Genomic DNA, 22,457 nt, shown 5'->3' on the forward strand with positions numbered 1-22,457 from the left:
GGCCCTCCATGGGCTGTAATGGGAACTTGGACACCTGCCTGCCTCATATGTAGACACCTGCATTGTAGAAACTTGAATCCAGGAAGGTTGGATTGTAACCTGTATTTTTATACAGAAAATTATCATCACTATTTTTTACTCCTATATAGGAATTATATTCCATAGGATATAACTTTTCTACTGTGAGTCTTGCAGCAGCCATCAGAACAGTATTGAATTTTCTTGTTCTAAGATACTAGTCATATTGTGTCTTATTAAAGGTGGGAAAGTTTCATATTTTTCACATATTGAATGTTGAATGTTTGTTAATATATTCTAATGTTCTAGTGAGGGATGGAGACTGTGGGGAGAACTGAGGGCTCCTCTTTCTGAAGCCACAGGACCTTACCAGAGGTCAGGCCCAAAAGCTGAGGGTACATTTTCACATAAACCAGTGGTTATATTTTGGAAGTCAAAGGGATTGGACAACATCTCAGAGGACTTTCAGAAGACAAACATTTTCCTAAAAGCAGACTAAAGAGAACCCAGGGACCTATGCTCTTCTATAGCGTACCTTGGAAATGGAAAAAAAACCCAAGTAAACATCTAAGTGTGATACCTGGCTAAAAAAAAACAAAGAAGGAAGGATTTTGAAAATTCCTCAAGATTTTTTTTTCTTGCTTTGAATGGCCTACAGAGAAAGCAATATATATGATATATGTAGAATTTTCATGTGTGATACTTCCATAAGCATCCTACGAGGATAATGAACCCCTGAAAATGCTGGTAGATTCCACACATTTTTGGTCTCATGTGGCACTGGGATCCAGATGATCAGTATGATGCTATGAAATGTCACACAATTGTTAGGTTTAGGATGTATATATAATCATATATATATATATATATATATATATATATATATATATATATATATATGATTTGTAAAGCCTTAGCACAACTCTGAAAATATGAAGAACAGCAAGGAGGTAATTTTGGTGGAACAGAAATTATTTTTAGCTTGTATTCAAATACCCAGTAAAGATGAAGGACCTCAAAAGACCATTTTCATCAAGATGGGATGAGGCATTGTGTGTAGCAACATGTGATGCTTCTGGGGTGTAGTTTTTCTACCTTTCACATAAAAACTAGATGGCAACATACAAGAGGTGATAGAAAATAAAGAAGGGTGTAAATTGGACAAGAACAGTCACATCCCTCTTCTCCTTGTTCCCCTGCCCTTAGTGAAAAGAACATGGGAAGAGCAGCATACCTGATCTTTTCTTTTCCCCAATTAAGTCAAATTTAAACATGTCAGTTGTGTTCCACTGAGTTCCAGCTCTCGTGCTTTACTTGCACAAATGGTGGTATGTATTCCCTAAGTCACAGCAATAGCCTCTCCCTCCGACCAGTTAAGCCCCGTCTTTAATTCCTGCTGACTTTTATGAACCATTCTATTTAATGACTCAAGGTGGGATGTTTTTGCTTTCCCTGGTACAGGCCCCTGAACAAGTGACATCTCTTGCTTCACATCATTGTGGGTAATACAACACGACTTGACATTTTCAGTCAAGTCACCAGAAATCCCAGGGGCAGGGTAGCTCCATTCTCCATATTCATGCTGAGCACAGCCAAAAAGAGGAGTTGCTGACGTGAAGTTCTGGACTCTTGTGCTGACACTGAACCTATTATTTAAGATAGGATATGTATCTTTGGAGAATCTAGTGTTCCTTGCGGCTCATATTTCTGGATGCACTGCAAGAGCATCAGGAAATAGAAGATTTAATAAAAATAACATACAGCTGTAAAGGCCAAGATTCTGGTTATGGATTCATGACAGCCTACATTTGGAAAAAATCTCTGTTTTTCTAAACTGTTGCTCAAAGGACTGAGAAGAACCCCTGGCTCCCGACTGAACAGCCCACAATGTGGCATCTGTCCTCCAAAATTTTCCAAACAGAAAGTAGCACAGATATTTCCCTAAGCTTGAGAAGATTATGTGATTGTTATATGAACCTTGACTGCTACTGCAATTGCAATTATAGCAGAAGAATCTTTCTGTATCCCTGTGTTTTGTTGTTGTTTTTTTTTTTTTTTTAATAACTTTATTCTGGTGGAATGGCTCAGGACTTTGTGAATGATATGCAGTGATGTTTCCATCTTAGATTGCTTATTCCTGATTATATTGATTTCAGACTACTAAGTCACTTTTCTATTAGCATGATGATTTTATTGTCTAATAGTTATTTCTTTCATGAAACAAAAGTGATTTTGAATAACAAAGAAAAAAATATATTATTTTGTTACTACTTGAGTCTCCAAGAGGATCAGACAAGAAATGCTGTGCATATATCAAACAAGAGCAGTTTCTGTCCCAAATACATTGTAAGAGAAAGGAAAGACTATCATCCTTTTATTTAGAGATGGGAAACAGAGACACAAAAAGATACTTTTTCCTGTTATGTTACAGCTGTGGTTATGAGTACTTGTATTCAAGATGATTGTTGTGTGTTTTCAATCCTTTCACATTTGAGCATGAGAAGTGTTGTCATGTACACAACAACTTTCAACTACCTGTAAAAAGCTTTATTCTTAGACATTATGTTCCCTTCTTTGGTGAGACAATTGGAACTCAAGCCAATGCAATCCAGTTAAGACAAAAAATCTTTGGTTGTGGATAAGTGGGCCAGTAAAGGACCTACTCAGGCACAGCCTTGAAGGCATCAACCTCAGTGTTGTAACTGATAGAGAGGAGAACGTGATTATTGCAAGTGTTGTTCAGTATTTGAGGGGGATTTTGGGCCTATGCAAAGCCTATTATGGGATATCAGAAGATATTTGTGGGATTATGTGAACTATATTATGGGAAGTTTAGGAGAAGGAGATGGGTAAAGGTAAATGGATGAGGAACAAACATGAGACAATGAGAAGGAGGGATAGAAATGGTTCACTCTACTGAGACCTGACCCTGGCCAGCATTCCTGTCCTATTTTTGTATTAAATCCTTTCTCGAACTATTCTTTCTTTGTAGTCTTGCTATGCTGTTTGTGAGAGCTGTGAGTCCAAGTACCAGCATCTGGATAAGGACTGAGGAGGTCTAGCTGTCAGCAACTGTATATGAAAGACCTAAATGCCAGTAACTGGAAAAATCTAAGTGTGTGAATATTTCTGTGGTGAATTTAATCCTGTGTGCATATGTTCATATGTTTTTCAGCAAACTTTGAACTGGACTAGCTGGAGGAGATCTGTCTCCAGCAAGACTTGAGTCTGAGTTGGTGGCTGGGTAAGGGTCCTGTCTTGCATGGATGTTAAGAAGACTGAGACTGTGCTCATATTTGAGGGGCCAGCAGGTGTGGGATGTCTGTGAGATGAGTGTGTGTGTGTGTGCATATCTTTTGCTGGTGTGCATCAAGCTGGGTGAGCCAGTGGGTAGGAAGAGAGAGACCTAGGAAGAAGAAGAGATATGGGGTAAAGGGGCTCAGGTTTGGGCATGGATGTTGATGGGGGCTCTGCTGACATCTGAGAATTCAGTGAACATGGACATGCCTGTGAGCCTGGAGAGCAAAGGCATACGTGTTCTCACTACTGAGTTTCAGTCCTGACCAGCTGGAGAAGAGGGATGGGACTGAGCCATCAGTGCCTGTATATGAACATTGCTGATGTTTGTGGGGATGCTGGCAAAGGCCATGCTGTCTGTGGTAGCCTTTCTGGCAGCCCACATCGTGTCCTTTGTGTGCCTGTGTGTGTGTGCGCGCGTGTGTGTGCGCGAAGGACACTCTCTCAACCCCACTACTGGCCAAACCTGTAAGCATCTGAGATATTTGAAGACTACTTTGTAGCTTACTGGCGTTTCTGAAGGCTCTAAGTATATGGTATCAAAGGCATGGACTTAATTAAATTACTCTCTTAAAACAGTGGCCATATGGTATCCTGCTTCCTCTGACTGCTAACGACAAAAGAAAAAATAAAAGTCATGTCAAAGGTCGTGTGTTATTTCCATGAGTTACTGAAAACATGCTTTCCTAAAACTCCCACAGCACCAAATGTAATGACTCATTGCCTCTGTTTATTCCTTAATTACTAAGTTTCTGTGTGGGGATCTCAGTTTTATGACAACAGATCTCACTGGCATCACTTTCACAATGATTCTGTTCAATGGCACGTTTGAGCTCAAGCATTGAATTAGGCTGGGGGCAAAACGCTGCCAGTGGGGTTTCCAGTGATGGAAACCTCCATGATTCCTAGCTCCAGCACCTACTGACTCAGAGCTGAAGAGAAAATGGCATGAAAATTCTGGGGAAACTGCTGTACATGCTAAGCAAATGAAGGCAGAAAACTGTAAGACTTAAGGCAGAAAACTGTAAGACTTAAGGCAGAAATCAGTGATGTATGTGGTGGTACAGGCAGAACCACATAAAGAGAACGACCGCTTCCAGATACATATTCCATCACTGTGCTCTTCCCACGGTGCTACTGGATCCAGACTCTTGAAAGTAATGCTGTTTTACTCTGAAATTTTGAAGCCAGAAGGAATTGTAGTTATCCAGTTGACTGATGTCCAGCCTTTATCTGAAATTTGCTAGTAAAATAACCTTGTTTTTCTGACTGCCTCTAGTTACAGCCTAATGTCTGCTCCTACCTGTTGCAGAGCCTTGATTAATAGCTTTGGTGGGGATACTGTTTCTGTGATAGGAGGTCCTGCCGACATGGAGAAAAGCTAATCCCAAAAGAGAGACAAGGCACAAAAGGGGAAACTTCTCTAGGACTGCTGGGAAAGTTGATCAGAGAGGACAAGGGAGAAACTCTGATTGCCCTGAAAATATGCTGTGTGAGCTTGCTGAGGGTGCTCGGAGAAAGTACGAAAATGAGTTTTGAAAATAAGAAGGAAAATGAGACATTGGAAGAGCAATTGAGAGAAGGAGCTGGGAGTGAATGCTTTCCCTCTTACTTTCACCCCTGATCGGCATGAAGATGAGGAGAGACAAAAGGGTTTTGAAGAGGTCTGAGTCTTCTCTTCTAATCTGGGGGAAAAATATTCTGCAGAGTCCCCCTGTCCTCTTCAGGGTGTGTTTCTGGGAATCAGTCTGCATAACTGAGGTGGCTTAGGCCTTGCAGAAAAAATTGCAATTGCATTAAGTCTACTTGCTGCCTCAAAAAAACCAGAAGAAAATGTGTTTGAGGTAGTTGCTGAGCTTGCATGCACCTACTTTTGATGATTTTTTTTTTGATGGTTTCAAAGGTGGCATGTATTACCATTGGATAATTAAAGTGTTATCCTAATTAATCTGGACCTACAGATCATAGTGCCTCTGAAATACATTTTCTCCATTAATTAGTGATTTTAACAGTGTGTTTAGGTACAACAAAATCTGCCTTTTCCTGGCAGGGGATTTACTCTAGCTTCTTTCTTCTGAAAGAAAATCAAATATAATTTTCTTTTAAAAACCCTTCATTTGGACAATCATTCTTTGTGAAACTGATAAAAGAAAGGTCTTCAGATACTTATGTAGGGAATGCAGAAAGAAATAACTGACACACATTCAGCCTGAGGAGCTGGAGATGACTTTTTTTTACCAGCCTTTTAACCAAATAAGTGTAGGTTGCAGCCTAGCAAAAAAGATATCCTAGTGAGTCCAAGGACAATACTAGCTCTTGACTTGCTTTTTCTGCTGTTCAAGACAACATCACTTAATAAGGACTTGTGCTAATCTGTCAATTATGTTTTTATATTAAGAAGCCTCAGCACATTTTGATCCCTAGCATAATTACTTCCTCCTGTACAAAGCAATGACAAAGTTCTTGTAGCTGTTGTGACTGACTGAAAGTACATTACTCACTTTGTATGAATAATAATGCTGAAGACATATGACTCCATAATAGCTACTTTGTGGCCATTTTGTGGTCTTTGTCTCTCTCCCATTATAAATCATGTATTTTTGAGGTATTTCCAACTCACTCATTGAAATTTGCATCAACCTAATGTTCAACTTTCAACATGATGCTTAGAAAAATTATCCAGGAGTATAAAAAGTCGTAGATTCCTTAGTCAAAGGTAGGTTCTCCTAAATCATAACATTTCTTCCTCTCCACATTTTCTGAGTTCAAATGAAAAACCTTGAGGAGGGAGGCAAACCCCCTTGTTTGAAAGTCAAAGTATCCTCTTACACTAGACACCTTATACATATAATAAGATTGTACCTGGCCTGAACAGCTTAAAACCCAAAGAAAAAAGGCACAAACTGATGAAAGAAGTTTGGGAAAACTGACTTTTATGGATAACAAGACAAACATTCCCTGTCCAACTATAGTACCATTCTTGATAACATGATTCTAACATACAAGCAAGCAGGCGTTTGTATCTTTTTGCCATCATTCTGTCGGTGACACAGTAAGCTAATGGCCCTTAAACCCCATTACAAGAAAGATTTTGGCATAAATGATCTTAACTGGTTTAAACAGGACTTGCACTATCATGATCCCATTCTACTCAGTGCTTGTCAGGCCACACCTGGAATATTGTGCTCAGTTTTGCAATGGTTTTATGTTTTTTCTCCCTGTTGCAGTTATTGGGAGATGATTATCTGAAACTGCTACGACGAGCAGAAAGAAAGAGTTGTAATAGAGGTATCAGTTTAGGTTTAAAACATGTTCTGTACCTAAGTGCAAAGCATAAAATGATCTGATTTTTAGGCCTATTACCTTACTACAGATGACAGAGGTGCATTTCGACAAATCTGTATAAGCAGACAAGCAAAACCTAGAGAAGAAGAGGAAGTGGGTACTTAGTAGTTGGTTTTTGATAGGCCTTTCTGATGAACTGGGAAAAAATATCTGCATAATGAGACTTTGGTGTATGTACTACAACTGTAATCAAGACACAGATTTTAGCAAGATGATGAAATTGTTGCAACTTCTTGGTGTCTTGTTCTTGTAAAACCAGATGTTTCATGTATTCGAGGCTTGAAAGCACCATGAGAACAGCAAATGGTGCTGTCCGCTTTCTTCATATAATCATATTTCTTTTTTTTAATATATAGTTGAAAATCATGCCAGAGAGGAGAATAATTAGAGGAGATTTTTTTCCCCCACTGTTAAGACACTGTCCCAACAGTATTACCAACAGTATCACCATTGCAGGTTGGTAGTGGTAAGCTTTAAAAAATGTCCTTATCCCCTGAATTACTAAGAAGAAACTCCATCCTCCCTCAGCAAAATTAGGTGCATAGGCATCATAGCTTAGACAGAAAAACTGTAACCTCCTCTGATAAAATGTTCTGTTTAAAGTGCATTACTGAAATGGATGTGAAAAGTCCAGGTGGCTGTGAAGAGCAGCAGTGCTGGAGCTGATCCCCTTGCATGCCAGTGGGTGGGTAGCCTCCCTAGAAATGTGTACTTTCCTCTTCTTCAGCAAGGTCACCTCCAGCCCTTGGCAGGTGATCAGCTTCTTCATAGACATGCAAAGGAATCTACTCTAGGCATTGGCAGACTGGCATGGGTGGTGTGGTGCCCCTTCACTCCTCCTTCTCAGTGACAGCAGCATTTGAAAGCTACACAACAAACTGATTATTCCTACATTATCTTCTGAATCCTACACAAGAAAGGCAGCTGCTTTCCATGGAAATTTCCCTTCAAACACTGTGGTGAAGCTGGGCAAAAGAAGGAAATCTCCAATACAGCAATGAGTGTTAGAAAGCATGTATCTGAAGTTATGGCTGAGGCAGAACTCTATTTTTTGCTAGAAAATCAAAGAGAGTATATAAAATGTCAAGGGATAGAAAAGAAAAAAAGGAGAAAATGCTCAGACCAAAAGAAAAAGGAGAAGACATTCAGACCAAAAGAAATGATGGCTGACACTGGTTAGCATCAGTAGAGATTACAGTCCTTCTTTTACTAATGGACTTTCCTGAGGTAAAGGATTACACCAATTTGTCTTGAAATTACACTTGACAAGGGGTAAAATGTCTATTATAATCTCATTTAATAAACTATTAGGCCATTTAAATATGCTTTCTTTCTCATTTATCCACTGGAAACGTGCTTTAGCAATTCATTAACTTCCCTTCTAATTATATGGATACAGGCAGTACTCTGTTATGGCCTTGCAGAACCATAGCACAAGAAATTTTGTTATTTTGCTTAAAGTACATGTTTGTTTCTGAAAAGGGGCACAGAAAGGTTAGACGGATGTAGTTGTTTGTACTCTCCCTTGGATTTACTGGAATAATTACTTACTTGTTGAAACTTAGCCATTACTTCAGTACAGATTTTATTACAGGTCAAAGACACGTTTGTGGAAGCAAACCCAAATCTCCTACTAAAATGAAAAATAGTAGATAAAATCAGATACAATACTTCTACTTCAAGGAAAAAAGTACTTCATTAAGGAGCTTCTCAGAGGCAATAAGCTGGCTTAGAAGAGTTCTGAACTTCAAGGACATTCTCTCTACATGGAGCCAAGTTCAAACTTTACAGTGCTGCAGATATATTATAGTTTTTCTGAAGGGAATGTAGCAGGCTCAGAGGATGAGAATGCTGATAAGCACAAGAGAGCTTCTGGGCTGCAATGTCTCCCAGTGCAGTTTATTTTCCAGTTTAGAGTGAAGTCCAACACTTGCTGCTTTTAAGGAGGAAACAAACTTTCCAGGACAGTTTTGGGTCTGATGGCTGTTACAGAGGTAGTATGCTTGAAATGCCCAGTGCCTAGGGATAAGTTCATGATGTCTGACATGAACACTTTGCAAAGCTTTGGAGTGCTACTTCCCAGCTTTAGTATTCATTATTTCACTTTATATAATCTATAGGGAGATTTAAACTCACCCATTTGAGAATCTGCAAAGGGGCTTGTACTGCCTCGAATACATGGCAGTGATGTCTGAAGGCTGCTAATGCACCAGGGGAACCAACCTGGGAATGAAAACAGGGAAGATCAAAATGTTCTGTCTTCCTTCAGTGCTCTTAAGAGAAACACTAGGAAGATTTCCAAGGCATTTTTTATCCTGTTCTATTTTATTCCTCATATTTATTCTCTCACTCCAGAAAGGGTGTCACAGGTGTTGTCACAGCTGGGGGACAGGCCTATGACTTCTAAGAAGTGCACTGTCACCTCACTTAGCATGTGAAGAGGATGCTTGCTAATGTGTATGCTCAAGTTGCAACAAAGATTAGACCATCCTTCTGTTCCCTGGTTGCACAGTGTCAAGTGCCACACAGACCCTGGTCCATTACTGGGGTTTTTATGTACTGAGTCTGTCACTGGAATAGACAGTAAAAATGAGACAGAGCTCCTCCAATAGTACACAGCCTATCAGGTGCAAATAATAAAATGTGAATGCTGCTTTAAGCAGCTGTCAAAGTAATGCTCCTGTTCTTCTCATGCCTCTGTCTTTTGTGAGCAAGGTGCGAGGTTTGAGGGAAAGCAGGCATTACCCTGCATCTAGCACAAAAGGAAGAACAAGTACAAAGTTCTACATAAAAATTCAGAGTAGAAGAGTGTGCGGGAGCAGTGGGAAAGCAGTGCCGAGCCCTGGAGAGAGAAGGCTAAGGACAAAAGTAGGTCTATCAGTTTGTAGATGTGCTCTGAACAGATATGAGCATAGTGCTGCCTCTGTTCTGGACTGGATGCTGGATAGGTATTTTGAGCAGTGCTACCAGTCCCACATGATATTGCATTCAATTGCCTTTACTACCTGCTTCCTTAACAAAGGTTTTAGCTTGAGGATATCCCTGATGCACCTTTTTATTGTAGTGCAACTCCATTGGCACTTCTCTGAATCAGTTTGTATTGGACAAGTAACCAGGACTTTCTGAGGAGGAAAGCTGGTTGTTTGGGTAGAATAAGACCACTATCCCTCCACATATACAACAAAGGTGTTGAAGGTGAACCCTGGGTGTTATTTTAGAGCTAGTCCCCATTCCCCAGATGCTCAAACCCATACATTTCTGAATAAGTGATGTTACTTCATTAACGGTTGTTGCTGCACATAAATTACGTATTTTGAGGAAGTGTGTCTGTGAATATCTTTACATACAGTAAATGGGGGAAGAGTAGATGCTGCTGGCTATTTTTATCATAGGTGTCTAAAGGCAAAACACACATGAAATGAGGAATGTAAGATTAAACATCTCGACCAGCCCTTGCTGTGCATCAAGGTGAATAACTGCACAAGAAGTAGGATTATTATTGAATAGCCTTGTGTTCCCATCTGATAGTTCATTCAGGCTTTCTTGAGAGGAGAGGGGCTATATGCTGCTGTGAATGGACAGAAAGCAACTGCTTAACATGAGCCTTGCAACTTTGCAGTGGACTGTGGCAAGCCCTGGGGTTTTCTGTTGTAGAGTAGTGACATACACAGCATAAAATCTGACATTAGTCAAATAATGAATTTGAAGGAGTAATAGACAGTGATGTATCTTCCAGCATTTCACTGTTAAATCTGCTCTGCTCAGAAGCTGGGATATTTATTATTCAAGAGGATCTGCCATGGCATTTGGATTCAGCTTAATCAAATGTTTTTATTATAATGGGGAGGACAAATAGCTGAGCAGAAAGACCATGAAATTATTTTTAAGACTAGTTTTCTTGTCTGTGTAGACAGAAATACTTTCATGTTTAATGCCATGTAAAGTGCTGTGTACAACAACTTGCTTAACTGAATGAGTAATGAGTAATATGAATGTGATATAATAATACAAAGACAACATAAAAACTCATGAGACATTCATGACAAGAATCCCATCTTTTTGTCTCAGTGAATTTCAGAGTGCCCTAAGGGAACCTTTTTTCCAGAAGAAAAACTGACTTATGAATTTTCCTATTATATCTACTTGTAAACAGAGATTCCTATAACAGAGCTGACTTGAGAGTGCCTTCATCTCTTAAAATTGGATATCCACCCATGAGGATGTGTGACCTTGTTGCCAGATCATGTATTCAATTATTCTCTTTTGATTTTAAATCTGGTGCTCTCCTGGGATAATAGATGACTCTGTGGGGCTTATCAGTAAAGGAAAGAATAAGAAAATTATGTGGTAACCAAGCAAACGGGCAATAAAAATATGACTGCTTAGAGTTTCAAAACCCAGTTTTCAAAATCTTGGTGGAAAGAGTTAAATATGCTTGTAAATATACCTGTTGTAAGGCTTCTTCTGGCACCATGCCAAGTGAAAGCAGTCTGTTTGGATGCATAAGGGCACAAATCTGTAGAACATCTGGAATCCCAACAGAGATTAAACAAAGATAACATCGTCTGCATGTTAGCTGTGAGCACAGAAACTTCTGGCTCACAGGTGTGTTACTGAGGGCCATTCACAATTTTCCTAAGGAAGAATTACTTATCAGAGAGAATACCATAGCAAACATATTTCAAATACATGCGTATGGGAAAAGTCTATGAAATTTACAGAGCTGAGGATATTCTCCTTCCCTCTCCCTTTCTCAGATTTCTGCCTCCTCTTTCTGCACTCCAGAGAAGTGCTGAGCAGGAGGTTTTGATGCTGAACGAGATGGTGGTGAATTCAGGAAAGGTACCTATACAATGGTACATTTCTGACTTCATCACATGTGAATTACTGTAGTCTTCAAAACAAAAGTCCTCAGGATGCATCTTTTACACCAGGCACCTGGAGAGGTTGAGACGCTGAGATGCTGTGCTGAGCAGGCTGGAAGGAGAGGTGTGCAGCTGGGGCCACGAGCTGCATGGTATATTTGAACTTATTTGTGGATGAATAACTGTATGATAGTCATCCTTCCTCATCTTAAGCATTATAATGGAGATAGGATAAAGAGTTCTCTTTCCTCTCCTTTGAAACCATGGTTTCTGCCAGGGCAGATGAACCCTCTTCTACTTTACTGTTCAGCTTTTACAGTTCTGACTCCTACCTTACTGGCAGGTGTGGGAATCCCCTGTGCTCCTGCACAGGAATTGGGTAGGTTATAAAACACCTACACAAAGACCCAGCAGGAATCAGTGGCAACACCAGGCAAAGAAACCAGTAAGTTCAGCAGCGCCTACAGAGCTCCAGACCTGCTCCCTCTGATTGTTGGAGGAGAGCCATCAGCCACAGGCACCTGGTGAACTCCACTGAAGAGTTAGAGGGGCCACTCTCTCCCCAGAAGGACCTGCAAACTGTGGGGGTGAGCATCCACAGGGGCATGAGACTCACGAGGGCTGCAGGGGAATAGCATTTGCGGATTTTTTACTACTTATGAAGTGTATTAAGGGACTTGTGGCAATGTGCAAGAATTAGTATGGGATATTTAGGGGAAGGATCAGAGGAGGTTCTGCTGTGGGAAATAATGTGAGAAAAAAAGGGGATCAAAGATGCTGGTCTGGTTGACATCTGCCAGTCAGTACGTTCCGAGGACTGAGACCTGCACCTCGTCACCACAGCCTACAATCTTACTAAATATTCCTGCATAATAATAACTATTTGTTACTACTGACACTAATTGCTCTGACATTCTCTACACTGACTTTCTATGTGGGCACACCCTCTATTCTGAGCACATGTGAGAGACCACCAGCAACCTTCAAGCTGGATGACCAGGCAGCAGCACTTGAGCCAAGTGCCGGCAACTGGAATGGAATCCCAAACCTCAGAGGCTGGAGGGTGCCAGTGCCATCACCTGGGGAAACTGGGGTCTGAGGCCAGCTCTGGTGCAGACTGAGTAGCTAATACCAGCTATCAGAGAGGCTCATTTTCCATGTGTGAGTACAGGTTTCACTGGTGGAGGCCAATGCTGATCAGCAGGAAAGGAACAGTACCAGCCATTCGTACTGTTCATGTGTGTGTGAGCACTGTGTGTGTGTGTGTGAGTCTATACAGGTGTAGGCACAGTGTAAAGGCACTACTCTCTGTGTTCATCCGTGGCTGGCCATGTGTGTGTGTGTTTGCGTGCGCTCATGTGCGCACCTCCTGGTAACATGTCCTCAGCCTTGCTGCAGGCTGGGCCTGGAGCAAGGAGGTGCAGTAACCTTGCATCAGCTGGATGGTGGCAGGAAGAAAGCCCAGGGTGCTGTAGCCATGGGATCTGGCTACTCTTGATAAAAAAAGACAGAGAAAAATGTACACTGCTACTTGTGCAAGCACAGATTCAAGGTTTAATGCTGTACAACTTTGTTGATGCTGCCATATGGTGGGGAGTTGGGTTACTGACAGCAGAAGACTCTCAGGTCATTGAGAGCTGTGTCATCCCTCTTTCCCTGGGGTCCCTCCACCTTTGTTTGGAGCCCACAGATAGCCCCAGAGGTGCAGTTGCTGCTCCATGGGCCAAAGTGACCCCCTGAAAGTCCCCAGCCCTCCAGCTTTGTTCCATTTGAGCAGGCGAACCTCACATTGTTGACTGCTGTGTTGTCACGAAAGTACTGCCACTTTTCCACACGCAGGGAGAAGGAAACCAGCTTGTTGCTGGAGCAGAGCTGGGCCTCAGTCCAGTTTCCCCACCTGCCAGAGAAGAAAACAACTCGCCAAGACTTTGTTTAGCCTCTGCTGTGCTGCAGTCAACACCGCAACGTGCTTGGGATCCTGGCAGTCCTGGGGCAATCCTGCACCCCTACACAGAGATGGCAGGTTTCTAGGAGCACCTGTTTCTCTCTGCTTCCCCATCATTCCCTGGATGCCCAGACACCACCAACCCCAGGCTGCTCTGTTCCTGCACAATTCCTTGGCAAATTCAGCTGCTTGCTTTGTCCCTGTTACTTGATGCCATTTTCAAAGTAAGCTTTTGAGGAAAAGGAGAAAGTACAGGTTTAAGAACTGCATCCTTTTTAAACTCTCCTTCATCTTTGACAGCACTGTTCCTTTCCCTGGGCCCAGATCTTTTCCGTAAGACCTTCACACTTTGTGGTCAAGGGGAACTCACCCACCTCTGCAAGCAGGTGGTGAACCGCCTTCACAGGGGTATGTGGGCTATGCAGAAATCACTTGCTGCTTTTCCTTCATGCTTCCCAGAAGCTACTGCCCTGAAGGAGGATGAGAAAGTGAAGATACTCACCATCCCACGGAGGACTCAATGACTGTGCCATCTGTGCAGAGCAGGCGGATGCCATTTAGAGCCGTGTCGTCGGCAAACAGCCAAAACCCCTGGTAGGGCTGGACCTTAGAAGAGGGGAAGAAAACAGGAGAGGTCAGCACCATCCCCAATTTAAAAGAAGTGATGAGGTGAACCCTCGTGATGAGGGTTTGTAGGAGGCTTTGTGTACAGAGCGAGACAGTGCAGCTGGGCAGGGCTGTGAGGCAGCTCCATAGCATTTCTCAGGAAGGCTTTTTTGCTGCTGCCCACCTCTTTTTTTCTCCAAATGGTGGATCAGAGGCTCTGGACACAGGAATGCTGTGTGTCTGCTGTCCCAGGTCATGCCCACACTCTCACCGTGTGCTATGATACCTAGAGCTGTTGTGCTGTTAGGTGGGACTTCTTCCAGACACCCGGGAACAGGATCTGCTGAACTGACTCCAGGTCTTTTTTTTACCCAGTGGACTCCTCTGCTAAGAAATCATTTACTGGCAGGGAGCCTGGAGAGCTACTCTATGCTAGAGAACTCTTGCTGAGAAGCCTGCATGAGAAATGCAAATACAATGCAAACGCTGCGATGGGACAAAGTGTTGTGGCCAGCCCCACTAGGACCAGAACAAAATAACATTGTTTCACAGCAGGTTTTTTCCCCCCTGAAGAAGAAGTGAAATCTTACCTTCAATTCAAATCCCCTAGCGTAGCCACTGGGGCAAAACTGTTTGTGCCCCCAGGAACCCCCAGGGCCTCCATTTGGCACAATGAGCACTGACTCATATTGTCGTGCTTCTGACCCCTGGAGGCAGCAGGAGCCCAGCAGGCAGAGGACGGTTGGGACAAGCAGCTGCATTGCAGGGAACCTGCTCAATGCCTCGCTACACGGAGGTGATGGCACAGGGGAATTTATTTGCCAGGAGAATGGGTGGGAGTCCTTGGGGAGTGTCTACAAAGCTCATGGGGAGTGCTTCTTGTTGCTATGTACTGCTCCTGGCGACTGCCTGTCCCTCAGTGGTGAGGCCACCTTTGCCAGGTGGAAAGGCTGTCAGTGGTATGCACTGGTCAGGGGACTTGCAGGGCTGTGAAAACTTGTGGATGTGAGGAAACGGAAGGGGGTCAGAACTGGGACTATTTCCCAAGGGAGTGCTGTGGTTGGAAGAGGATCCTGACAATGCTGCCAGGAGGATGTTGGAGAGAGGGAGGTAGGAAGAGCAGTGGTGGACTGCGAGGGGAAGAAACCTCTGAAGGGGATGAGGCAAAATTTGAGATGGAGCAGTCTCAGCATCCTTTGCCTTGTGGAAGTCCTCACTTGTTTCCTCTTTGCTTTCCTTCTCTCCTTACCGTCCCACTGAGACTGAGGAAAGTGCCTGCACAGGAAGCCATTGCATTTTGCTCTGGTACAGGCATTAAGTGTAGGTGACTAAGTGTGTCAAGCCCTACTGAGAGTGAGTGCTTCAGCAGCCATCCATCTCATGGAGCCTTTGCTGAATTTAATCCAGGTTGTTTGCATCTTTCTTGCACCGGAGACCAAAGAACGTGAGCAAAACTGCATGCAATCACACCATCCCATGGAGCTGTGCAGATGCAGCTCCCAGCTACTCACATGTATCTTTTGGAGATGTGAGCATCCAGATAGGTGAGAGTGTCCAGCAGAAGCAGCCCCTACTTCTGCTGTTGTGCCTCTCTCAGGTGTGAGTTCCTGTTGCATTCCTTGTTCCTCCAAAGGAACTAGGCAGAGAAGCAGCAATTTTGACAGCAATATCCAAGGGTATCCTGTGAGTAGTTGCAGAGCAGGATGAGCTGCTCCTAGTCCATTGAAGAGTCAGTGATGATGCCACCTGGAGATTTGTCTTGTGAGGTTTAAATCACCATTATATCAGAATATGTGAGTAGTATATATATATCAGTATATACCAGCACTGTAAGTATAGCCAATACAGGGAGAAAGAGTTATTCCAGGCTTCAGTCAATGAAGAATGGAATACCCTGCTTCTGTAAGAGCTGTTTTGAGCAGGTGCAGGAGAAAGTGTTGCTTTCAGCTGAAACCCTCTAATGTTACCCCTTGGGTATAATTGTAAAAGTCTTCAGATAGTCACAGCATCTCAAAGGAGACAGTGAGAACAAAAATGTGTCATTGTATCTCATACACAGCATGAACATGTCAGGAAGAAGACAATGCACATGAAAGGCTGTGTGTCAGGGTCCTGGTCAGGAGAATGGATAGCTCATAGATATTTTGTTACTCCTGGTGACATAGGACTTTCTAAGCTTGAGTTGTTGGCTGGATTTCCTCATAAGAGTGGCAGCAACCGCAGCAAGAGCAATGGGCCCTTGCCAGGTTCCATGTACAGTGAAGAGCTATGAATAATATTATCAACCCTCTTCATTAACCATGCTGACTGCAGGATGAGGCTTTAGGGTATGTGGAAAGTTATAGCTTTGGGGGGGAGCAGTGTCAGAGACACCGTACAAGGATCTTAAAGAGAAGAAGTGAAGAGGAACTAGGTGGGGGAGAACATCCTGAGCTGGCTGATACTAAAAAAATAGAGATGTTTCACAGTTTGTAGTTACATCCACAGAGCTGAATCTTGCTCTTTTTAAGTCCCTCTTACTGACAGGGCCTGTTTTCTCTGTCTTCCACTTTCACACATCTTTTCCTGTTTCCTCTCTGTTAATCAGTCTAAGTTCCAGCCCCAACAGTCCTGTCACTGCAGGTGGGAGGACGAAGATCCTGGCTGCAAAAAGACCCTGCTCAGCATCTTTCCTGATTTTTTGTTGTTCTTTTTGGCTGCCTGGTTAGGAGGTGGCAGACAGTGGCCCTGGGTCAGTGGTCATGGGATATTCCAGCAGCAAGCAGTGATAACTATTCACACAAGTAATTAACTGCCTGTGGGAGAAAGTGAACATTGTATGCATTTCTATAACTTCACAGTGGGAAGCAAGAAAACAAATATAGAACTAATCTGAGCTTTATATTTATCTCTCCTGTCTCTCATTGATTTTTAACTCTTCTAGAGTGATAAATCTTCTTCTCAAGTCAAAGAATTTTCTCTCCATTCTGCCATCCACCCCCCAGCCTTTTCCCTCCAGAAAACCTTCCCAGGTCTAGGAGGGGAATAAGGAATGGACTGAAATGAAGACAATGGTATCAGTATCAGCAGTTGAATTTGTGCTGCTGGAGTGCAAGGCCAATGAGTATTTTTGGGTAGATCTGCTCCTCTGAGTATCCAGTGATGTTCCTAATATCCCTGTTAATCAGCATTCTGTCATCTGGGGAAGCTCTTTCTCTTCACCCCGTGCTTGTTTTTCCCTTCAGTTAACCTATGGTCCTCCAATCAGGCAGGAAAAGTACTAGGCTGCAAGTGCAGAATGGGTGGATTTTTAATTATGTTACATTGAAAAGCTGGAGTTTGAACTCAGTGAGTCTGGCAACTTCTATGCTTGTTAGGTATAGCCGCTAGTTGTAGGGTCATGTTATGTGACATATCCCGTCTTCTTTTAATCAAACTATTGGAAGGTAGGATAGCATTAGACTCAATAGAAGCTATAGAAGTGAAGATATGATGGCTAATGCAGACCAAAGATCAGTTCTGTGTTTTTCAAACATATAAATTAAAAGGAAATATTTGGTTTTCTTTTTGGACGACTGGAGTCCTTCTCCCTATGACAAAAAAGAGCTGTGAGTTACAATGAAGACAAAATATTTGAACAGTGCAGGTGCTCGAAATAATCAGAAATCAGCAGAATAGAAAAAGGTGATCACAGAGCCAAAACATCAAGATGAAAGAATGAAGTGCTTGCATTGCATGTATACATTTACATCGTAGATGCCTAAGTGCAGATTAGGTGACTCCCACTTTCTGTAGGCCAGAAGGTATTTTGTTATTTACTGCCCATTTATAAGATGATGGGGCTTTCCAGGAGATGTGTTCTCAGTTGAACTTCTCTAGCAACATAAACCTTCTTAGATGGTGGTGAGAAACAGCTACTTTAAGTTGCGTGTGGGCTGAAAACATTCAAGCAATGGCCCTTGTACTGTTACTGGAGATAAAGCCAACTAAATTGTTCCCACAGCTGAAAACTAAAGATAGTTTTTTTGATAAAGGACCTAGTATCAAGAACTCTTTGATGTTGCCAAGGGGGTCAGTCAGTCTTTGAAATTGACCGACATAGTACTCCTGTTGCTGTCATGTCAGTTTAAAAACAGATGCGGTGGCTCAAAAGGTATTTGCTCTCTTGTGGTCCTCCATGGCTGCAGGGGCACAGCTGCCTCACTATGGTCTGCACAATGGGCTGCAGGGGAATCTCTGCTCCAGTGCCTGGAACACCTCCTCTTCCTCCTTCCTCCTTTCTTGGTGTCTGCAGGGCTGTTTCTTTCACTAGTCTCACCCCTCTCTCCCAGTTTCTGTGCAGCATTTTTACCCTTTCTGAAATATATTATCACAGAGGTGCCACCAGCATCATTGATAGCAGTCATTGGAGCCAGCTGGTGTTGGCCCTGTCTGACATGGGTGGAGTTCCTGGCATCTTCTCACAGAAGCCACCCCTGAAGTTCCCCCACTACAAAGACTTTGCCACATAAATCTGGTACACATTGACAGACTCCACTGTAGTATCTAAGCTGCAATAAGAGGCCTATAGTTACTCAGATCAATCTTCAAGCAAATTTTTAAAACTGACCACTGTATAGCTTTCCAGTAATTTTAAATGACGTTATCCATCACTGCTATGACCTTAGTTCTTCCAGTTTAGAGACATCTTAGACCTCTTGAGTACTTTTTATCAGTTCTATTCATTCCTTGCTATTCACTCTGTGATTTTTTTCATCTCTTCTCCAAAGTAATTTTGATTTTACCTAATTTTTCTTATGATCCCTATCCCCTAAGAATGACTGGAACTGTCTGAACACAAAGTTTCTTCCACTATGGACACTGAGCAACTAAAAAATTTAAAATAGCCATATCTGCTGTAATCTTCTTTTATACTGTCAGCTGATCAGATTTTCTGACGGGCTCCTGAATCTTTGATGCGAAGAAACATTGATAGTGTTAATTCCCTTTGCCATTTGTTCCTCAAAGTGCTTTTTGTCTGCTGTGTTTTCACATGCAGCCTGTCACCAGATATGTTACTTCTCTTTTTTCCATCTAGCCACAATTTTAGCATTCACAGTCTCCGGCAGCCTCTCTTGCCATGTGGTTTGACATTGCCTATTTCCTTTTACCCTTACTCAAGTACATGTTAATAACTTGTGTTTCCTGTTCCTGTACTTCCATCACCATAACCTTCAGATTCCTGCTGTCAGTCAGTTTACAAGCTCTAGGTTTTCCTTTGAAGACTGCCTTTGGGCAGGAAGAATGGAGAAGAACCCTGTGCAGGGTCTGTATTTATGATTTGTCAGTGAGCAAAGGGAATAGAGAGCCAGGAGCTACTCTGAGAACTCCTGAGGACTTGCTGGCACAGACCCGCAGCATCACCTCAGCCCTGAGATGCAGAGAGAAATTGCCATCCTGCAGCCGTGAACACGCTCCGTGCCAGCGCCATTCTCCCTTTATTAGATTACACCAATTACAGCTGTTGTCCAAGAAAGCTGGAAGGCAGGTCAGCAGTTTTTTCAAGCATCTTGCCTGCCAGCTGCCCAACTTGTTCCCTCCTGATCAATGAGCAGGAATCCTGGCTGCAGCTGAGGCAGGGAATGAAGGGTGATGGTGTCCCACAGCTGTCCTGGAGAGCTTACAAGGAGGGTTTTCCAGAAAATCTGAAGAGAGACAAGGGTGCAAAAGTGAATTAAAATTAACTCAAGTGCTTCTCTTTGTATATAAAATCTGACAAGGAATTTCTTACAGGTGGTGAGCTTTACCACTAGCAAAGTTTTGTTGGTATTTCATACCAAGCAAAGCAATAGCTGTGCTGGCACGATGTACTGCTGCCAGCTCTTGCTCACTTTGAAGAGTGAAAATAAACAAATTTGTCAAAAGAATTTGTTGTGGGGGAAAAAAAAAGCCTTCAAAACTTGAGTGAGTATGACCCTCAGAAACTTGATTTTTCTTTGAAGTTGTCCCTCCTTTAAGCAGGACGCTCAGGTTCTGTGAAAAAGCCATGTCTGCTGAGATGCTGTCTGGGGCTGAACTGGTATAAAAATAGATATATGGCAGTGTCACTGACATAACTGTGACAGCAAAATGCTTCTCTTCTTCTTGTCCTCTGAGTTAATTCTGAACACATTTCTTTCCTGATTTATGCTCTTCTTCCCAGTTTTCACAGTCACTTCTCTAATCAATTTCCAGACATTATCTCATTCCTTGTCTTTTGTAAACCACACAGATTTATTCTTCTAAGCCCTTCCTCTGCACTCACTTCTGATATTTTCTGTGTTGTCTGGAAACTTTGGACATTTGAATAGTTAAATCTCCATTACTGTTGTCTGCAAAATCACAAAATTCTTCTTTAATAACATACCTCCACTCTCAAAAGTCTTCTTTAATAACATTCCTGCAGTCTAAAGTTTGAGTTTTAGCTATTCCTTTAGCATTTATACTCCAAGGGCCTGTTTGCTGATTGCAATCAGAGGGAGGAAAAAAACCCAACAAAACACCTCACAAGGAAAATACCTCAATGAGAAATTAATTCACCTTGTGAAACTGGGTATTGAAAGTACAAGGGCAGAAGGGGAGATCATGGAAAAGGAGAGTTTTTTAATGTCATTGCAAATCCCTTGGTATAGCCCCAGAACAAAAAATACAGAATCCTTTTGTTAGCCCAGGAGCCTCCATAGGCATAGCAGGGACAGTGCTGGTCTGCTGAGCTCCATTGTCCTGATCATGCAGGAACAGAGCTGGCAGAGAACAGCTGCAACAGGTTTGCATGTCAACAGCTCATCTTGAGCCTAGCTTTGCAAATGAATGAATTTATACTCCAGCCATATAGAGTAATGCAACCTTTATAACCACCACTACTATATGCTCCTGTGTCATCTGAGAGCAGCTGTCAGGGTGAGGAGAGCCGCTGCTCAGTATAGGAACAAGACAGGGAAACTGGCCATGTTTACTGAGGAGCTGGGACAGTTGGGCAACATTTTGAAGTTCATCGATGGGAGAAGCAGACATTACAGTGGATGTAAATTAGGTCCTCTGTTGTCCAAGCAAAGGAGCAGTCGGGGAGCTTTTCTGTTTTTACAGTCCCATTTGCAGGATTGATGGCTTTTTCCTTTTTACCCCTGACATCAGCAGTGTCCCCTTTAATGAGCTACCCCAGGCTTGTTGATAATCTTTGCCCCAGACGCTGCACGCAGCAACCTCTTCCATCTTTCAGCTCCTCTTTGGGACATGCTGGCATGGGGGAGGTGGTCTTGATTTGGTGGCTATGTAACATGACCACAGCATAAGAACACATATTTGCGACTTGCTACTGGCTCTGACCACTAAGATGAAGCAGATGATATGCATTATGTGTTACTCCTTTTTGCCCTCAGGTGGGAAACAAGTAATAACCTGAGTTTAGCTTTGTTTCCTCTTTTCTCTTGCCTGGCCAAATCCAATTTCCACAGAAAAGCTTCATGAAGACTGAACAGGGTGGCCTGTGGAAAGAAAGTCAGGAGTAGGGAAATGCCAGGCCAGGTCATTATTAATGGTTGTCTATAAAATAAATAACAAGCTTATTGACTTTGCAAACCACAACCAGCTGTAATAGGCTGCAAGTGCTTTGGAGGACACAGCTTGATTCTGATAAATGATCTTGTCAAATTGGAGAAACAGTTTGAGAAAAATAGGATGCAATTCTGCAGGGACAGGAGTGAGCTCCCACCTTGTGCAGAAATAAGCAGCTGCATGAGGTAAAATACCTGCATTAACATCACTCTGCAGAGAAGGTCTGGGGGTCATAATGGATCAAAGGCAGCACATGAGTCAGCGGCGCCAGGTCGTCTCCATGCCGAGATATATGAACCAAATTACAGACTACAAGACAAATGGAGTGATTTTTCTTCTCAGCATGTGTGAGTCCCCAGCGGGGATGCTCTGCTCAGCTGAGGACACTGAGCTTCCAGAAGGAAGCCCAGTTGGATAGAGTCCAATGGAAAGTAACAAAAATGATCAGCAGTCTGGAAAACATGACCTGTACATAACGAGCGTGAGAGCTGGGACAGTGTAATCGAGATTGGGAGAACAGGGGAGAAGGAGTCGTGGGAAGACTAGTTCAGTAAGGAGTCTGCAGCTAGTGCTGCTGTGGGAGGATGTGGGGAGGACAATGCAGGGAGCTCAGGAGAGAAAATCTACCCCAAATTTTTCTGTCTTCTTCCTGATTGGGCTGCCTCCATGCCAGGTAGACCCAGGCTGGGAGCCAGCTGTAAGGGGCCAAGGTGGGCTTCGAGGAGAGTCAGTGTGAGAGGGAGGCTGGTGGCTGTATGGGAATCCTCACTCAAGTGGGAGAGGTAAGGAGTACATTGAGGAGTTAGGCATGGGTTCAGGGACTTAGAAAC

The 22,457-nt window shown here is 42.8% G+C and overlaps 1 protein-coding gene across 1 annotated transcript in view; it reads right to left on the reverse strand.

Annotated features, from left to right (window-relative positions):
* Positions 1-13,110: 13,110 nt before the first annotated feature.
* Positions 13,111-22,457, reverse strand: part of LOC113944793 (vitelline membrane outer layer protein 1-like) — a 40,756-nt gene continuing 31,409 nt past the window's right edge. The window contains exons 3-4 of the mRNA XM_027638331.1: positions 13,973-14,076; positions 13,111-13,422 (exon numbers count right to left, since the gene is read on the reverse strand). Of these exons, the coding sequence (XP_027494132.1) occupies positions 13,128-13,422; positions 13,973-14,076 (399 nt within the window). The 3' untranslated portion in view covers positions 13,111-13,127. The remainder of the gene's footprint in view (positions 13,423-13,972; positions 14,077-22,457) is intronic.

The sequence above is a fragment of the Corapipo altera genome, unplaced genomic scaffold, assembly GCF_003945725.1.
Source record: "Corapipo altera isolate COAL_440 unplaced genomic scaffold, ASM394572v1 0, whole genome shotgun sequence".
Taxonomy (NCBI): Eukaryota; Metazoa; Chordata; class Aves; order Passeriformes; family Pipridae; genus Corapipo; species Corapipo altera.